The 20,196-nt window shown below is 49.7% G+C and overlaps 1 protein-coding gene across 2 annotated transcripts in view; it reads right to left on the reverse strand.

Moving 5' to 3' along the window:
• The window catches only part of adamts10 (ADAM metallopeptidase with thrombospondin type 1 motif, 10), a 65,127-nt gene that overhangs the window by 39,186 nt on the left and 5,745 nt on the right, over positions 1–20,196 (reverse strand). For both annotated transcript variants that reach the window (XM_029632634.2, XM_029632635.2), the window contains exons 2-9: positions 19,672–20,022; positions 16,104–16,474; positions 14,850–15,009; positions 14,416–14,618; positions 13,896–13,979; positions 9,751–9,896; positions 1,423–1,466; positions 897–1,002 (exon numbers count right to left, since the gene is read on the reverse strand). In XM_029632634.2, the coding sequence (XP_029488494.1) occupies positions 897–1,002; positions 1,423–1,466; positions 9,751–9,896; positions 13,896–13,979; positions 14,416–14,618; positions 14,850–15,009; positions 16,104–16,474; positions 19,672–19,777 (1,220 nt within the window). In that variant the 5' untranslated portion in view covers positions 19,778–20,022. The remainder of the gene's footprint in view (positions 1–896; positions 1,003–1,422; positions 1,467–9,750; positions 9,897–13,895; positions 13,980–14,415; positions 14,619–14,849; positions 15,010–16,103; positions 16,475–19,671; positions 20,023–20,196) is intronic.

Consider the following 20,196-nt stretch of genomic DNA (forward strand, 5'->3'; position numbering starts at 1 on the left):
TTTAGCCCAGGTCAGCACAGGGGTCAGCACAGGGGGGGGGATGGGCGAGTTGGGTGAGAGGCTGGGCCAGTTTAGCCCAGGTCAGCACAGGGTGGGGGGATGGGCGAGTTGGGTGAGAGGCTGGGCCAGTTTAGCCCAGGTCAGCACAGGGGTGGGGGGATGGGCGAGTTGGGTGAGAGGCTGGGCCAGTTTAGCCCAGGTCAGCACAGGGGTGCGGGGGATGGGCGAGTTGGGTGAGAGGCTGGGCCAGTTTAGCCCAGGTCAGCACAGGGGTGGGGGGATGGGCGAGTTGGGTGAGAGGCTGGGCCAGTTTAGCCCAGGTCAGCACAGGGGTGGGGGATGGGCGAGTTGGGTGAGAGGCTGGGCCAGTTTAGCCCAGGTCAGCACAGGGTGGAGGGGATGGGCGAGTTGGGTGAGAGGCTGGGCCAGTTTAGCCCAGGTCAGCACAGGGGTGGGGGGATGGGCGAGTTGGGTGAGAGGCTGGGCCAGTTTAGCCCAGGTCAGCACAGGGGTGGGGGGATGGGCGAGTTGGGTGAGAGGCTGGGCCAGTTTAGCCCAGGTCAGCGCAGGGGTGGGGGGTGGGCGAGTTGGGTGAGAGGCTGGGCCAGTTTAGCCCAGGTCAGTGCAGGGGTGGGGGGATGGGCGAGTTGGGTGAGAGGCAGAAGCCAGGATAGGGGCAGGGTTTCCTATGAGGGGTCACAGGTAACACCAATGAAAGAGTGGTTTATTGAAACAGCCAATGTCCATAAAGCAGAAGCTGAGCCTAAAGACCAAAGGGTTTGTCAAAGGTGATGAAGGCTATAACTGTTACTGGGGCCGTGAATGTCAGGGACAAGTCAGGGCCCCAGTCATGAGGGACATTAGGGTGATATAGGTGACGTGGGTGAGCGTCTTACGTGTGTCCTATCTCGTGGGCGATGGTGAAAGCTGTGGCTAGCCCGATATCCTCGTTGATACTGCAGCTCCTCTCTGGCTCACACATCCCCCCCACTGGAGCTAGACCTGGGAAAGAGCGACACACAATACGGTCTCTAACATACATGTCAAGTCCAATTCATGCATTCTGAAGCACATACAGGGGTGATACAAGTAAACAATACATACAGTTACATGCTTAACTAAAACCTACAATTCTGCATCTACATATCATTTGAAGACTGTGCTAGTCAGTCATGCTGGTCAGTCATGCTGGTCAGTCAGCTGCAGCAGAGATATGGTAGGTAGGTACTTAATAGTGAGGGAGTGCAAAATCCAAATTAGGGCAGTTTCCTGAGTCACATCCCCTCCCCTGGCATCGCTAGATTATATACAGTCTGACACTGAAGCCCAGTGCTTCCCAACAAGCAGCCTGTGTGTGTGCAGTGTGTGCCCAGTGTTAGCCCTCTCCTGGGCTGTGCGGGCAGGTTTAACCAAAGGTCCTACCTAGGGTTCCACATGGCTTGTTCTTGTAGATGCAGATGTCGTACCTGGGAACAGGAAAGAAAATAAACCGTTTACTAAAATGAATACTCTGGCAGTCGGAGCGTCCACACCCTGACACGCACTCACACTAAAACATACAGTGGGGAGAACAAGTATTTGATACACTGCCGATTTTGTATGTTTTCCTACTTACAAAGCATTTAGAGGTCTGTAATTTGTATCATAGGTACACTTCAACTGTGAGAGACGAAAATCCAGAAAATCACATTGTATGATTTTTAAGTAATTAATTAGCATTTTGTTGCATGTCATAAGTATTTGATACACCAGAAAAGCAGAACTTAATATTTGGTACAGAAACTTTTGTTTGCAATTACAGAGATAATACGTTTCCTGTAGTTTGCACACACTGCAGCAGGGATTTTGGCCCACTCCTCCATACTGACCTTCTCCAGATCCTTCAGGTTTCCGGGCTGTCGCTGGGCAATACGGACTATCAGTTCCCTCCAAAGATTTTCTATTGGGTTCAGGTCTGGAGACTGGCTAGGCCACTCCAGGACCTTGAGATGCTTCTTACGGAGCCACTCCTTAGTTGCCCTGGCTGTGTGTTTCGGGTCGTTGTCATGCTGGAAGACCCAGCCACAACCCATCTTCAATGCTCTTACTGAGGGAAGGAGGTTGTTGGCCAAGATCTCGCGATACATGGCCCCATCCATCCTCCCCTCAATACGGTGCAGTCGTCCTGTCCCCTTTGCAGAAAAGCATCCCCAAAGAATGATGTTTCCACCTCCATGCTTCATGGTTGGGATGGTGTTCTTGGGGTTGTACTCATCCTTCTTCTTCCTCCAAACACAGCGAGTGGAGTTTAGACCAAAAAGCTCTATTTTTGTCTCATCAGACCACATGGCCTTCTCCCATTCCTCCTCTGGATCATCCAGATGGTCATTGGCAAACTTCAGACGGGCCTGGACATGCTGTAATGGCTCTCTTCTATCTCCTCCTCTGACGAAGAGGTGGAACAAGGATCGGACCAAAATGCATCGTGATGATGATTCATGATATATTTTAATGAAGAAAAACTATACATGCAGAAACTACAAAAGTAATGAAATGAAATAATGAAAACCGAAACAGCCCTATCTGGTGCAAACACAAAGACAGGAACAATCACCCACGAAACACTTACAGAATATGGCTGCCTAAATATGGTTCCCAATCAGAGACAACGATAATCACCTGACTCTGATTGAGAACCGCCTCAGGCAGCCATAGACTACGTAGACACCCCACAAAACCCCAAGACAAAAACACACCACAATAACCCATGTCACACCCTGGCCTGACCAAATAAAGAAAGAAAACACAAAATACTAAGACCAAGGCGTGACAGAACCCCCCCCCCCTAAGGTGCGGACTCCCAGACGCACATCAAAACCATAGGGAGGGTCCGGGTGGGCGTCTGTCCATGGTGGCGGCTCCGGCTCGGGACGTGGACCCCACTCCATAAATGTCTCAGTTCCTCCCCCTCGCGTCCTGGGATAGTCCACCCTCGCCGCCGACCATGGCCTAGTAGTCCTCACCCAGAATCCCACTGGACTGAGGGGCAGCTCGTGACTGAGGGGCAGCTCGGGACTGAGGGGCAGCTCGGGACTGAGGGGAAGCTCGGGACTGAGGGGAAGCTCGGGACTGAGGGGAAGCTCGGGACTGAGGGGAAGCCCAGCACTGAGGGAAAGCCCAGCACTGAGAGGAAGCTCAGCACTGAGAGGAAGCTCAGCACTGAGAGGAAGCTCAGGCAGGTAGTTGGATCCGGCAGATCCTGGCTGGCTGGCGGATCTGGAAGAGTCTGGTTGACTGGCAGATCTGGAAGAGTCTGGTTGACTGGCAGATCTGGAAGAATCTGGTTGACTGGCAGATCTGGAAGAGTCTGGTTGACTGGCAGATCTGGAAGAGTCTGGCTGACTGGCAGATCTGGAAGAGTCTGGCTGACTGGCAGATCTGGAAGAGTCTGGCTGACTGGCGGATCTAGCTGCTCTGACTGCTCCATGCAGACTGGCAGCTCTGGCTGCTCCATGCAGACTGGCAGCTATGGCTGCTCCATGCAGACTGGCAGCTCTGGCTCCTCCATGCAACCTGGCAGCTCTGGCTGCTCCATGCAGACTGGCAGCTCTGGCTGCTCCATGCAACCTGGCAGCTCTGGCTGCTCCATGCAGACTGGCAGCTCTGGCTGCTCCATGCAGACTGGCAGCTCTGGCTGCTCCATGCAACCTGGCAGCTCTGGCTGCTCCATGCAACCTGGCAGCTCTGGCTGCTCCATGCAGACTGGCAGCTCTGGCTGCTCCATGCAGACTGGCAGCTCTGGCTGCTCCATGCAGACTGGCAGCTCTGGCTGCTCCATGCAGACTGGCAGCTCTGGCTGCTCCATGCAACCTGGCAGCTCTGGCTGCTCCATGCAGACTGGCAGCTCTGGCTGCTCCATGCAGACTGGCAGCTCTGGCTGCTCCATGCAGTCTGACAGCTCAGGCTGCTCCATGCAGACTGACAGCTCAGGCTGCTCCATGCAGGCTGGCAGCTCTGGCTGCGCTGAACAGGCAGGAGACTCCAGCATCGCTGTAGAGGAGGAAGGCTCTGGCAGCGCTGACCAGGCGGGAGACTCCGGCAGCGCTGTAGAGGAGGAAGGCTCTGGCTGCGCTGAACAGGCGGGAGACTCCGGCAGCGCTGGAGAGGAGGAAGGCTCTGATAGCGCTAGACAGGCGGGAGACTCCGACAGCGCTGGAGAGGCGCACTGTAGGCCTGATGCGTGGTGCTGGCACTGGTGGAACTGGACCGAGAACACGCACAGGAAGCCTGGTGCGGGGAGCTGCCACCGGAGGACTGGTGTGTGGAGGTGGCTCTGGATAGACCGGACCGTGCAGGCGCACTGGAGCTCTTGAGCAACAAGCCTGCCCAACCTTACCTGGCTCGATGCCCACTCTAGCCCGGCCAATACGAAGAGCTGGTATGAATCGCACCGGGCTATCCACCCACACTGGAGACACCGTGCGCTCCATAGCATAACACGGTGCCTGCCCGGTCTCTCTAGCCCCCCGGTAAGCACAGGGAGTTTGCGCAGGTCTCCTACCTGGCATAGCCATACTCCCTGTGAGCCTCCCCCCAAGAAAAATTTGGGGCTGACTCTCAGGCTTCCATCCGCGTCGCCGTGCTGCCTCCTCATACCAGCGCCTCTCCGCTTTCCCCGCCTCCAGTTCTTCCTTGGGGCGGCGATATTCTCCAGGCTGAGCCCAAGGTCCTTCACCGTCCAGTTCGTCCTCCCATGTCCAGTCCTTCTCTCGCTGCACTCCCCTGGTTTAGCCCAGGGTCCTCTCCCGTCGAGGATTTCCTCCCAAGTCCTGAAATTCTTGTCGCGCTGCTCCTGCTGCTGCTGTTGCCTGTTACCACACCACTTGGTCCTGTTGTGGTGGGTGATTCTGTAACGGCTCTCTTCTATCTCCTCCTCTGACGAAGAGGTGGAACAAGGATCGGACCAAAATGCAGCGTGATGATGATTCATGATATATTTTAATGAAGAAAGACTATACATGCAGAAACTACAAAAGTAATGAAATGAAATAATGAAAACCGAAACAGCCCTATCTGGTGCAAACACAAAGACAGGAACAATCACCCACGAAACACTCGCAGAATATGGCTGCCTAAATATGGTTCCCAATCAGAGACAACGATAATCACCTGACTCTGATTGAGAACCGCCTCAGGCAGCCATAGACTACGTAGACACCCCACAAAACCCCAAGACAAAAACACACCACAATAACCCATGTCACACCCTGGCCTGACCAAATAAATAAAGAAAACACAAAATACTAAGACCAAAGCGTGACACATGCGCTGGCTTGAGCAGGGGGACCTTGCGTGCGCTGCAGGATTTTAATCCATGACGGCGTAGTGTTACTACTGGTTTTCTTTGAGACTGTGGTCCCAGCTCTCTTCAGGTCATTGACCAGGTCCTGCCGTGTAGTTCTGGGCTGATCCCTCACCTTCCTCATGATCATTGATGCCCCACGAGGTGAGATCTTGCATGGAGGCCCAGACCGAGGGTGATTGGCCGTCATCTTGAACTTCTTCCATTTTCTAATAATTGCGCCAACAGTTGTTGCCTTCTCACCAAGCTGCTTGCCTATTGTCCTGTAGCCCATCCCAGCCTTGTGCAGGTCTACAATTTTATTCCTGATGTCCTTACACAGCTCTCTGGTCTTGGCCATTGCGGAGTGGTTGGAGTCTGTTTGATTGAGTGTGTGGACAGGTGTCTTTTATACAGGTAATGAGTTCAAACAGGTGCAGTTAATACAGGTAATGAGTGGAGAACAGGAGGGCTTCTTAAAGAAAACCTAACAGGTCTGTGAGAGCTGGAATTCCTTCTGGTTGGTAGGTGATCAAATACTTATGTCATGCAATAAAATGCAAATTAATTACTTTAAAATCATACAATGTGATTTTCTCGATTTTGGGATTTTTTAGATTCCGTCTCTCACAGTTGAAGTGTACCTATGATAACAATTACAGACCTCTACATGCTTTGTAAGTAGGAAAACCTGCAAAATCGACAGTGTATCAAATGCTTGTTCTCCCCACTGTACATTCAGCAAAATGCACTCAAACATGTCATCACACACACAAAGACTCTCACACATACACACTCTCCTCTCTCACTGTCGCTTTCTCCCTCCCCCCACTCTCTCTCTCTCTCTCTCTGGCACTAAGCCCTATGGACACATAGCAGACCTGATAAGTAACTGATACGGTCTGAACAATGGCAGGAAATAAAAGGACGGTCACTAAAAGGATGGTTACTTAATTTTCCATCCCTCTTTGATAAAAGTCTTCATATAAAGAACCTGTTCTCACAGACCAAACATCCCAAGATACTCCAAGCTACTAGGAACAGGGGCCCTTGCATGGGCAGAGGAGTGTTTTTCAGTGAGTAGTGCTCTGTTGTATCTCTCTGCATGCAGTATTGTGTTTCCACTGCTGTTTCCCCCCTAAATAGAGTGCCTCACTAAACTGCACTTTGCTTCCTTGGCCCAGCTCTTGACTGTCAGATTCAAGGCAGCTGTGCTCTGATTCTCTCTCTCTCTCTCTCTCTACAACGCTCCCTCTCCAGATGCTCAGTTGAGCATAACAGCCTAGGTTTCGTCACTCCAGTCAGGACCAGACACTAACGCACACTTGGCGAAAATGACAGGTCATGAGGCAAGGAAGGTGTCAGTGAACTTAGAGGCATCTCGAGGGCAGAATATTGAGTCAGTTCTTACTAAAACCGTAAATAAGGATTTGAGCACAATATATTTTGGTTGTCCAATAGACACAGTGGTGGATCATTAAGGAATTAGGCTAGAGAGGTTTCATTATGTGCATTGTTAACCTACACATACAACACCCGTTCCGCCAATCACATTCTGTTAAAGGGACCCAAAGCACACACATCCCTGGGTCGCTACTCTTTTCAATTCACTGGAGCTCGTGACTGGAACGAGCTGCAACAAACTCTCAAACTGGACAATCTACTTATTCAAAGACTCATGGACACTTACTGACAGTTGTGGCTGCTTTGCGTGATGTATTGTGGTCTCTACCTTCTTGTCCTTTGTGCTGTTGTCTGTGCCCAATAATGTTTGTACCCTGTTTTGTGCTGCTACCATGTTGTGCTGCTGCCATGTTGTGTTGCTACCATGTTGTGTTGCTACCATGTTGTTGTCATGTTGTGTTGCTGCCATGCAGTGTTGTCATGTGTTGCTGCCATGCTATGTTGTGGTCTTAGGTCTCTCTTTATGTAGTGTTATGTTGTCTCTTGTTGTGATGTGTGTTTTGTCCTATATTTTTATTGAATTTATTTTTAATCCCAGCCCCTGTCCCTGCAGGAGGCCTTTTGCCTTTTGGTTGGCCAAAAAGTTAACAATGGCCATCATTGCGTATAAGAATTTATTCAACAAAGAATTTATTCCTAACTGACAGGCCGGCTCGGTCCTCCCCTCCCGCTCCGTGGCTCGACGACTCATTGCGAGCTCACAGAACAGGGCTCCGGGCAGCCGAGCGGAAATGGAGGAAAACTCGCCTCCCTGCGGACCTGACATCCTTTCACTCCCTCCTCTCTACATTTTCCTCTTCTCTCTCTGCTGCTAAAGCCACTTTCTACCACTCTAAATTCCAAGCATCTGCCTCTAACCCTAGGAAGCTCTTTGCAACCTTCTCCTCCCTCCTGAATCCTCCTCCCCCTCCCCCCCCCTCCTCCCTCTCTGCAGATGACTTCGTCAACCATTTTGAAAAGAAGGTCGACGACATCCGATCCTCGTTTGCTAAGTCAAACGACACCGCTGGTTCTGCTCACACTGCCCTACCCTGTGCTCTGACCTCTTTCTCCCCCTCTCTCCAGATGAAATCTCGCGTCTTGTGACGGCCGGCCGCCCTACAACCTGCCCGCTTGACCCTATCCCCTCCTCTCTTCTCCAGACCATTTCCGGAGACCTCCTCCCTTACCTCACCTCGCTCATCAACTCATCCCTGACCGCTGGCTACGTCCCTTCCGTCTTCAAGAGAGCGAGAGTTGCACCCCTTCTGAAAAAACCTACACTCGATCCCTCCGATGTCAACAACTACAGACCAGTATCCCTTCTTTCTTTTCTCTCCAAAACTCTTGAACGTGCCGTCCTTGGCCAGCTCTCCCGCTATCTCTCTCAGAATGACCTTCTTGATCCAAATCAGTCAGGTTTCAAGACTAGTCATTCAACTGAGACTGCTCTTCTCTGTATCACGGAGGCGCTCCGCACTGCTAAAGCTAACTCTCTCTCCTCTGCTCTCATCCTTCTAGACCTATCGGCTGCCTTCGATACTGTGAACCATCAGATCCTCCTCTCCACCCTCTCCGAGTTGGGCATCTCCGGCGCGGCCCACGCTTGGATTGCGTCCTACCTGACAGGTCGCTCCTACCAGGTGGCGTGGCGAGAATCCGTCTCCACACCACGTGCTCTCACCACTGGTGTCCCCCAGGGCTCTGTTCTAGGCCCTCTCCTATTCTCGCTATACACCAAGTCACTTGGCTCTGTCATAACCTCACATGGCCTCTCCTATCATTGCTATGCAGACGACACACAATTAATCTTCTCCTTTCCCCCTTCTGATGACCAGGTGGCGAATCGCATCTCTGCATGTCTGGCAGACATATCCGTGTGGATGACGGATCACCACCTCAAGCTGAACCTCGGCAAGACGGAGCTGCTCTTCCTCCCGGGGAAGGACTGCCCGTTCCATGATCTCGCCATCACGGTTGACAACTCCATTGTGTCCTCCTCCCAGAGCGCTAAGAACCTTGGCGTGATCCTGGACAACACCCTGTCGTTCTCAACTAACATCAAGGCGGTGGCCCGTTCCTGTAGGTTCATGCTCTACAACATCCGCAGAGTACGACCCTGCCTCACACAGGAAGCGGCGCAGGTCCTAATCCAGGCACTTGTCATCTCCCGTCTGGATTACTGCAACTCGCTGTTGGCTGGGCCCCCTGCCTGTGTCATTAAACCCCTACAACTCATCCAGAACGCCGCAGCCCGTCTGGTGTTCAACCTTCCCAAGTTCTCTCACGTCACCCCGCTCCTCCGCTCCCTCCACTGGCTTCCAGTTGAAGCTCGCATCCGCTACAAGACCATGGTGCTTGCCTACGGAGCTGTGAGGGGAACGGCACCTCAGTACCTCCAGGCTCTGATCAGGCCCTACACCCAAACAAGGGCACTGCGTTCATCCACCTCTGGCCTGCTCGCCTCCCTACCACTGAGGAAGTACAGTTCCCGCTCAGCCCAGTCAAAACTGTTCGCTGCTCTGGCCCCCAATGGTGGAACAAACTCCCTCACGACGCCAGGACAGCGGAGTCAATCACCACCTTCCGGAGACACCTGAAACCCCACCTCTTTAAGGAATACCTAGGATAGGATAAAGTAATCCCTCTCACCCCCCCTCCCCCTGAAAAGATTTAGATGCACTACTGTTCCACTGGAGGTCATAAGGTGAATGCACCAATTTGTAAGTCGCTCTGGAAAAGAGCGTCTGCTAAATGACTTAAATGTAATGTAAATGTAAATAAAGGTTAAATAAACATTTAAAAAGTCAATTGACAATGCTAGAGGGTGCCTTTCAGTACTTAGATCAGTATTATGTCTTGAGATCTGTGCACTTCTCTCAAATTTTCACAACATTTTCCCATTGGCCTCAATTAATGCTTTACGCGAAAGTCAAGAGTTGTGAACACTGAATCACTAAGAATGTTCCGGTGCTGTGAGTGCTGACCTGGTGATGAGCACGGCAGTGTCGTGGTGAGCAATACCGTTGTCTGGGATGGCGTTCCCGTTGCCATTCCGGTTCTGGATGGATTTCTGCCACTTACAGAAGCTGTCCAGGGACTTCCCTGCATGGTGGTTGATCTCTAGAGTCGGCTGACAGAGACAGAGAGGGAAAACTGAAATCAACATATTCAGGAACAGACTACAGTGAAATAATCAAATTACAGTATGATCACTTTTAGGTTTTCATAGATATGCCAATTTTACTATCTGCCACCACCTGACAATCATTTATAAGCCAGAGGGAGTAATGAGACAGACATTCCCTAGGTGGTCCAATAATTAATTTCCCCTACATAAACAGAATTGATCAGTACAACCATAGCTGTGCAATGAGCCTAGTATTGGGCAGCCCAGCCCTCTGCCACGAGGCTATTGAACTGGACTGATGAGGACAGGAGCTTCTACTGCTTTGCTGTCCCTCTGCCATTAGCCGCCCTGGCAGGGGGAGGGGATACTCTCCTGGCTACAGCGGAGTATGCTCGTAACACAGGAATGCACATGGTGATGACATAACTAGTAATTGTCATATCCCACAATCCATCTCTGGGCTCAGTGGGCTGGCTGGCCTGTTTTGTTTTCCAGGGGCAGTTTTCAGCTGGAAGTCTCTGCTCTGGGAGACAACTTTTGGTCTTACCCCAATCTCAACAGACCGAACGGCAAGAATAATACTAATACTACTGCTAATGATCATAACACTTATTTATTTGTCAGATGACATACTGTATACCCGGGGCAAATGTCAGGGGCTTATTTGCAGCTATCTGGTATGAATCATACAGGTTGTTAGCCCCTTAAACTCGTGGAAATTGCCCATGTGGATAGGGCCAAATTGAAATGTTTCTTACAGAAGAAATATTAAAACCATATGCATGACCATGGTAGCAATTGGTGAAATTATCAGACCAAAAGGTGAGGACAAAACAGTTCACCTGACAAGACTGAGTCCAAACATTACACTGTTGATTTTATGTGCATTTGACATTTACTCTACTTTTCACAGCATTTGTCAATAATGAAATCTGAAAATAGCCTGGATACATTCAGCAAACGTAATAAGAATTGAATATACATTTTGTACTCGGTAAGAAAAAACAATTACAAAGGTTTGAGTGAGAGGTCTCACTGGTGTCTCCAAGTGGCCACACACCTCTCCAAACTGCACAGTTCCTAAGTCAGTCCATTGCACTTTTATGGCTCAAGGAAAGAGCCTTCCACTCTAAGGCTCTTTATTTTTTAGCTCTCCTAGCTTTACTATTGAGGAACTGAAGCAAGCACACTTATAGATTTTTGTTTGGAACACAGACCTGCGTCCCCACCATCACACGATTACTGTTGTTTACACAATCCAAACATTTCCATGATACTATAAATCGCAGTCTGGATCAGGTGGGCATCATTTGAAAGCTTTTACCCTATTGCCAACATGGCTATCTGAGTAATAAAATACAATTTTACAGTGTTAGGCTTTCAAAAGGCACTTCAGACAAGCAGATTGTCATTTTGGTGATCATAGACAGGAGTCATGAGTTCATTCAGGTGCGTGTTCCGCCTCAAACTTTCTTCACAATAAGAACAAAACAAACTTTTATACAATGGGTGGGTCTAATCCTGAATGCTGATTGGTTAAATGCGCATTCCAGCCGGTGTCTATTCCACAAGTTACCATCACTATGACATTAAAATGCCTATTTACTCTGTTCCATCCGACTGCGCAATCCACTGTCTCATCAGCCCAGCCAGGCACTTTATAAACTTGATCTCATCTATAAAAAGCATCTAGATATTATCTCACATTTCTTTTAGAGTAACATTTAGTTTTCAACAACGGAGATTTGTAAAAACCTTGCAGTCTGTCTAGGGCATTTGCAACATTGTTTCAATATTTAAATTCGATCTCCTCTCCCGTAGTAATGAACGTGTAGGGGTCAGGGTTGGGGAAGAGACAGATAGGCAGGCAGCGTTTCTCAGCCAGTTGAAATCATGAATCAGCTGGCATCATTTTTATGGATATATACAAAGAAATGTCAATTGAAAAAATGTACAATGAAACGAAGTGCAGCTAGTTTGCAGTCTTCCCAGCTTCAGTTTGAAAAGATGTTGTTAGATGTGTTGTTGGCTCCTCTGAACAACAGTATGACGAGAGAACACATTTTCTTTGCCAGGCGAAATCGTGCCTCATTACCTCATTGTTATGGATGTGTAAACTGGAACGGTTTGCCAGCCCTCGACCTTGTCTCGGGGCTAACAACACCCGTACCAGCAGTTCCAAAAGAATATTTACTAAATAAACTAAAGTAAAAATATATATCTCTGTGAAGCGGAGAAACTGAGCTCTGATGTCATGTGTAGCATGTAAAGCCATTGTCTTCCAATTAAGGCGCTAATCAATGACTAAATCTATAAATTTCAACCTGGGCATATACGGGATGACAGGGGCTGTCAACCGGAGCATATACGGGATGACAGGGGCTGTCAACCTGAGAATATACAGGATGACAGGGGCTGTCAACCTGAGCATATACGGGATGACAGGTGCTGTCAACCGGAGCATATACAGGATGACGTGGGCTGTCAACCGGAGCATATACGGGATGACAGGAACTGTCAACCTGAGCATATACGGGATGACAGGTGCTGTCAACCTGAGCATTTACGGGATGACGTGGGCTGTCAACCTGAGCATATACGGGATGACGTGGGCTGTCAACCTGAGCATATACGGGATGACGTGGGCTGTCAACCTGAGCATATACAGGATGACAGGGGATGTCAACCTGAGCATATACGGGATGACGTGGGCTGTCAACCTGAGCATATACGGGATGACGTGGGCTGTCAACCTGAGCATATACGGGATGACGTGGGATGTCAACCTGAGCATATACGGGATGACGTGGGCTGTCAACCTGAGCATATACGGGATGACGTGGCTGTCAACCTGAGCATATACGGGATGACGTGGGCTGTCAACCTGAGCATATACGGGATGACGTGGGCTGTCAACCTGAGCATATACGGGATGACGTGGGCTGTCAACCTGAGCATATACGGGATGACGTGGGCTGTCAACCTGAGCATATACGGGATGACGTGGGCTGTCAACCTGAGCATATACGGGATGACGTGGGCTGTCAACCTGAGCATATACGGGATGACAGGGGCTGTCAACCTGAGCAAATACGGGGTGACAGGGGCTGTCAACCTGAGCATATACGGGATGACGTGGGCTGTCAACCGGAGCATATACGGGATGACAGGGGGTGTCAACCTGAGCATATACGGGATTACAGGGGCTGTCAACCTGAGAATATACAGGATGACAGGGGCTGTCAACCAGAGCATATACGGGATGACAGGGAGTGTCAACCTGAGCATATACGGGATGACAGGGAGTGTCAACCTGAGCATATACGGGATGACAGGGGCTGTCAACCTGAGCATATACGGGATGACAGAGAAGGTGAGTTGGAAAGGTTATTAGACTGCCACAGTACCTTCACTGCAAACCCACTAGTAATACCCTTTCTAATGCCCTTTGAAGATTATAATGTCCACATTAGGCCAGAGAGTGTAACCCTGTCCTGGCACTCAGTCTGACCGCAGGCCGTTAGCAGCACAGTGCCGTGGCCTGGCTGGCCTGCTGGACTGGACAGGGATCAAGAACATGACGTGACATTCATGTCAACCACCAGGCAGCAGGTGGACAGAACACTAGACCACAGTGACGCCCGCCTGCACCAGCCTCATATTTAGCTTTTTATTTGCACTTTTCTAGGGCACTAATGTACGTCATAGCAACAGCCTAAGAGGTCACCAGCAACAACAAGTGCAGTCATGGCTGGGCCGCCTGGCAGGTCGCTCTTTCTCCACCACCGCAAATGGCTCCACTTACAAGACATTTTCTGCTGGGAGCAGGGGAGGAAGGACACTTAAGCCAATAATTTGACACAAACAAGGAGCTCATAGATGCTGGTCTAGACAACAGGCTGGACTGAACTAGGAGTGAGATGCAGAGAGGAGGCAGGGTGGATGGATGCAGACCCCATTGAAAGGCAGAGGTTTCTCAGGGATGGGTCTAGAAGAGAATACCTGGTCCTCCATGAGCAGGATGAGACGGGTCACCACGATGTTCACTGCGTTCCCCAGGCTAGAATCCTGGAACAGTTTGGCAACCTGACCTCCAGGGAAACAAGAAAAGACCAGTCTTAAAAAGAGCTGACATCATTCATCACTACCACTTACAACCTAGAAACTTGTGTAATTTGGGTTACTTTACAGTACACTCTTGTAGTTTAATTTCTTCTGTTTGGGATTTTGTGACAGGATGGATGCAACCTGGTGTGGAACAGTAAAATAAGGCCAACCATTCATTAAATACATTCCATTCATGAGTGTGTGCTTGGCCATCTGATGGACAGGGTGTGAAGTGATACCCTGTGAAGCAATACTACTACACGTTATGACCTCGACTACACTATCTGTAGAACCATTCAATACAGTAACAACAATCCTAGACTCAATCCTAAACACAGAAAAAGTGGACAGGACAAGTATTTTCCAGGTTTTCCACCCTGCCAGTTGTAGTGATCTGACTCGATGTGAAACTTACAATATTCATGACAGCCAGGATGTACTGCTCGATGTCCCGGCGGCCGTGGTACCCCACCATCATCTTGTCGGCCACCACCAGTGTTTCTACGTAGCGCTCTCTGCTCACAGACCTCTTCAGGGGCAGCTGGCCTCGGCCAATGGGGTTGGGAGGTGTCTTCAGAGTCCTCTGCCACCAGGCCATACCTTTCCCTGGCTTCTCATCTGAAGAACAGTCACAAAGAGGGGTTAATGGCATTGAGAGAAGAGAGGGTACACCACCTGAGAAGAGTGGCATTAATGTGCATGTATTAAAACCAGGTTATTATGTCCTGTAAACTGAGACTGCTGTACAGCCGATATCATAAATGACTGTTTGCTGATCTAATCGTAACCCGTGAAACCTGAGAGTTTGAAGGGACATGTTGTACCCAGGACCCAGACAGCTCTACCTACCGATGACCCCACAGGATTGGTCCATGTACTGGTGGCGAAGAGATGACCTCTTGTAGACCACATGGGGGCGGCTCTCCCCCCTCTCCGCCCTCGTGAGGTTTTCGGGCGGGGTCAGAGGCTCGATGATATACTCCTCACCCCCTGCCACGATCACCCCCTGCTGGAAAAGTCAGGGAAGCAGAGGTGAGCCAGGGGCCCTCTGAAGGCTGGTGGGACAAAAACTGGCATCTCTGGTGACTGGCAGGCCCATTACAGTAGCATACTGGAGGTCTCTGTCTGTCTACAGCCAGTCTCTAACATCTCACCTCCCCTCAGTGGATACAGTACAGTACATAACTATCCCTGGCCTGGGATGATAATCATATCAGTCTCTCATCAACCTGGGCCTAAACAAGTACAGGCCCTCACCTCTCCCAGACATGTCTGTAGGTCAGATACATAGGGAGAGTGATCCTATCTGAGTCTTTCCACAGAGAGGAGACAGGGAGACACTTCCCCTGATTAGATCTCTTGGCTGCAGCCTCTGAGGTCACCGTGAGTGTTTCCCCCCCTGGCCCTCTCTAGTCGCTACAATAGCAGCGCACTTTCACAGTGCACCTAATCCTGTAATGTGTTTAGTGATGCTCTCGTGGACACACAGCGGATTCCCTGCTGAATTAAGTTATGCTAGTCTGACCACAAGTAATTACGCATAGGGCTTATTAACACTTTGTGAGCAGATTTAATCCTGTTATTATGGGCCCAATTAGTTATTAGCTGTAAAGGGATCACAAGAATAGATGGATAAGGAGAATGCTTTCATGTGTCAAAAGGCAGATTGGAATTGTGTCATTTGACTGATTTTATTATTTCAAAAGGGTCTGCTGTGGGCAGAGGTGCTAGCTGGCTACTGGATGGTCTGGACGTCCAGCTGTGAACATGCCTTAGTGACATTATGAGTTGTGACCAGCAGGGGAAGTCTGGTGATAACAATGGGCTTTGGTAATCCCTTGTTTACACAAGTGCATTACTGCTCCAGAATAGCATGTGGTCCAGACAGGTGCCCTGGTCTAGTCCAGGATCCAGGGTCAGAGCTATCCTAGTACACAGAATCATAATGTTACACTCAGAGGGAGAGGATTCCTCTGGAGCTCCATTAGCCCTGGGTCCCCTGAGGCCAAGGACAGCAGAACAAAACAACAGAGCAACAAGACAACAGGCCAATAGGACAACAGGCCAGTGGTGCTAGCAGTACTAGATGGGTCAGGTTCTTACCAGGCCATTACAGTTGCTGAGGGCCACCTTGCTAGAGTGGGGCTGATCCTGCAGATGGCCTACATAGAGACACTGAAGGGCGTAAGGGTGGCTCCAGGCCAGACGCCCCCTCCTCCAGTACTCTACACGGAACTGACGGGACAGCAGGCCCCCCTGCAGGGTCAGGTTGAGGAGAAAGTTGGTTGTGGGGGTAGAGAGCTGGTAGTACAGCTGGGACAGGTCCTGTTGCTGGTCCTCAGCACTACGGTGGCTCCGCCGGTGGTGGTTGGGGCTGTCTGCACCCACATCCCCTGTGTGCAGGGTCTCGCCCTGCGGCCCCACGCGAACCGGGATGGCAATCTCATACTGGCCCAGGCTAGACAGGAACGTAGCTGGAGAGAGACAGAGAGAGGAGACAGAGCACAAACACTCACAGTCAATGACATTTCAAATAAACTTTGGTAGAATATACAGTATGTGCATATTATCATCACGGCTTAAAGCTTATGAGGACAGGCCTCAGTCAGTAGTGACTAGTGGGATTCTTGAGGACTTCTCAGTCCACGCTATTCCTCCCAAGGCTGTCTCCATAGCAACCCTGAAATCCTATACTTCCTATCTCTGGCTGCGGGCCCGGATATTTATTGTCCAAACACGGTGCTCCAAACACTGCACTAACAGGGGAAAGGTCAACAGAAATTAGCCCAGTTTTCATCAAGGCCTTTTGCCTTGTTTTGTGGAAAAACAGCCCTCCCCACTGAGAGTAAACAGGCAGGGATTAGTGTCTGTACTGTGAGTCCGGACCCAGGCTCTCTGTTTATGTGGCCAGGCCAGCTTAAATAAACAGCAAGCACCATTAGAGGCCCCCTCCAAACCCATTTCACATCCTTCAGCACATTCTGCAACAGTCAGTTATATGAGCTTTGAATTCCTCTACTACAACATTTCAGACAATTGCCCCACATAAAAAGTGGTATTTTCATGGTATTTTCACAGGGTCAAAAGTATCTGGCCCAGGAAAGCCTCCTGGAGGACTGGAGGGGCCTCGGAGGGCAGCGGTCAGATAAAGTAGACAAGTCTACTTAATGAGGCATATTTTCAAAAGTGTACTGTACCCCTACTCTCCCCTCCTCCATGGTTCTACAGCTATACAGCTGCTCCTCGTGCCCTCCCAGCTCTGTGCAATAGCTCTCTCTGCAGCACAGCAGTAATCTGTCCAGCAACCTGATAAACCTGTCTAATTAATGAGTGAGGCAGCTAGTGGCCTGACTGGGCTCCACCACTGTTTCCATAAGGCTACCAATCTGCTGCCAGCCCCCTCCCAACGCACTATGCCCACATGTACAGGGTACTTCAAAGGGGAAATATGGCTGGTACAATGGAAAATAGGGGAGCGAAGTTGGCTAACTACAGTATAAGTGTACAGTAGGTCCTAGTCTGGTCTGAAGGGTCGCGTGGCGTCTGATCCTCTCCCAGGTCCCCTACAACTGATGGAAAGCTGCTCCCAGCTCTCTAGCACCACAGGGCGAACCACTTCTCTAATTCTTTTGATCTATTATCTAATCACTAGGAGGAGGAGGAAACTATTATTACTCACCAATAAACCCAACCGGTAACAGAGAGAGGCCCATAAAAGAATAGAGGTCTGCAGAGTGTTCACCTTTTGTAAAATAAACTGTCATAAAGCACTACCCAGGGTTCAGTTTATTTTAGCTTTCAGAAGAAAATAACCTTAATTAGCCTTTTTTTTTAAAGAGAAGGAAATGAGAACAGTGGCCTTTTTACTGTAGCGTTCCCAGAGAGGAGCTTCTCTCTTTCATCCATGCCTGGCTGAAAAAGTCAATCTCTGCCTCCGTTGCCATAGGGCCCTGTCAGCAGTTCCTCTGTTCATAACTCTGCTCTCAGCTCTGCCTGCCTGTCTTGCTCTCTCCCTGTCTGTCTGTCTCCCTTCCTGTCTCTCACCCTGTCTCGCTCCCTGTCGGCCTATCTGTCTGTCTCCCTTCCTGTCTCCCTCCATGTCTTTCTCCCTGTCTCCTTGTCGGCCTGTCTGTCTGTCTCCCTTCCTGTCTCCCTCCATGTCTTTCTCCCTGTCTCCCTGTCGGCCTGTCTGACTGCCTTTCTGTCTATCCCCTCTGTGTCTCCCTCTCTATCGCCCTGTCTGTCTCCGTGTCTGTCTCCGTGTCTGTCTCCCAATCTGTCTCCCACTATGTCTACCTTACTGTCTGTCTGTCTGTCTGTCTGTCTGTCTGTCTGTCTGTCTGTCTGTCTGTCTGTCTGTCTGTCTGTCTGTCTGTCTGTCTGTCTGTCTGTCTGTCTGTCTGTCTGTCTGTCTGTCTGTCTGTCTGTCTATATGCCTGTCGGTCACGCCTCTGCCTGGGACAGTTGACTGGCTGAGTTATGAGGCCGCGTTGCGGAGCCTCAGTCTCAGTCTGAGAGAAAGGTTATATATACACTCCATGCAATGGTTTAATAACACTAAACTAAATGACTTAATGCCACTACCACGATGGCTTACCTCATTATTCGCTTATTTCAAAGAAATAGGGAAATACAATTTTTTCAGAAAAAGCCCAACTCTCCAACTACGCCATGTCTACATATTTGTCCTCTCCTTCCTTTAAATAAACACAAAAGCCTAGCCAAATATACTCTGCAGCTTGTCATGAAGTGCAGCAGCAAATATAGACAGATTCCGTGCCCCCCATTTTCAAATGTTCTGTTTTTGTTGAAGGTTTTAATGTAGAATGACTGAAAGGGGAGACCATTCTCAGTTAGATAACAACTAACGCTTGACCAGAAGTCAATATCCATTGTAGGAGACTAGCATGGAGGAATCTAACAGTGGTGCTGAAATGTAGAACACCAGACGTACTGTACTAAACAGCCTGTCCTGGATGAATTTCACAGCCTTAACAAATTAAGCATTGACCTACTTGTTGCATTTTCTAGTGAATACTTGTGACAAAAGATAACTCATAAAAATGATTACCATCCATCATCAACGGAGCTGGTTTCAGTTTTGGGTTAGAAAGGTGTTCTTCTAGAGCGTGTTTAAACAGAGGAGATGAATGAATGGTCCTGTGGTGGTTTTCAAGGAAGCAGTGTAGCAAACTATTGGAAACAGATGACTTGCAGGGTGCAGAGGTTAAGCATAAGAAATGCACAATCAGTGCCTTGTACTGTAATGGACACTCTGGGTATTTATGTCTGTGCCAAAAGGGGATTGGTCTAGCTGAGGAGAGGTGAGGGGGGCGCGTGGCTCTCCGTCTCTGGAGTTGATTTCTGAGAGCAGGGTTCAAGTTTAGCAGGGCTACTGCCCTGGAGTGTTGCTCAGCTCAGAGGAGGCCCTCAACACTGTATGGAAGAGTTCAATGAACAGGTCCGTTACCTCTGTTCAACTGTCTAAGTGACTGGAAATGTTGAACCACTTTCACAGTCCAGAAGAGGGAATAATACCAATTCCCCAATGAATATGACTGTAATAATAACATAATCATAGTGTGTATTCATGACAAACATTGACACAGTTAAACATTTCCATGTATGTCAAACAAAAGAGAAGAAAGTAGTCGGCCCGATCGCTGCTCACCGTGTGACTGAGTGAACTTTTCAGCAGTCTGACTTTCTGCGACCTCGGTGGCAACCATGACGATGATGACAACAATGCAGGCCAAGATCCTCCATACTGTTTCCATGGTTACTACAGCAAGCTTCAGTGCAGTCCCCAGGCCTCTGTCCCAACATGTCTTCTGCCCTCTGATGCCCCTCGCTCACCAGTGGGACGCAGCGAACTCACGGGCCATAGCAGCAGGATAGACCTCTAGAGACTGGACTGGAGCGCTCTGGACACTCTGCTTCTCTCTCTGGTAGGACCAAAGTCAAAGGAAGATGGAGAGACTGCCTCCGAGTAAAGCAGAGTCTATAATGTACTGTGGCCTCCCTGTGGAAGAGAAACAGGTTAGTGTGAGGGGAGATTGGGGGAGGGAGAGAGAGAGCATGAGATCTCCCTAACCCAAATGGTCCCCATCTGACAACACAAACATATCTAGTCTGTAGTCAGTGACTCACGAACAGCCACCTCCCGCTGCGTCTTCAGTTGATCAATCACTCCAGG

This window comes from Oncorhynchus nerka, linkage group LG24, assembly GCF_034236695.1.
Source record: "Oncorhynchus nerka isolate Pitt River linkage group LG24, Oner_Uvic_2.0, whole genome shotgun sequence".
NCBI classification, from domain to species: Eukaryota; Metazoa; Chordata; class Actinopteri; order Salmoniformes; family Salmonidae; genus Oncorhynchus; species Oncorhynchus nerka.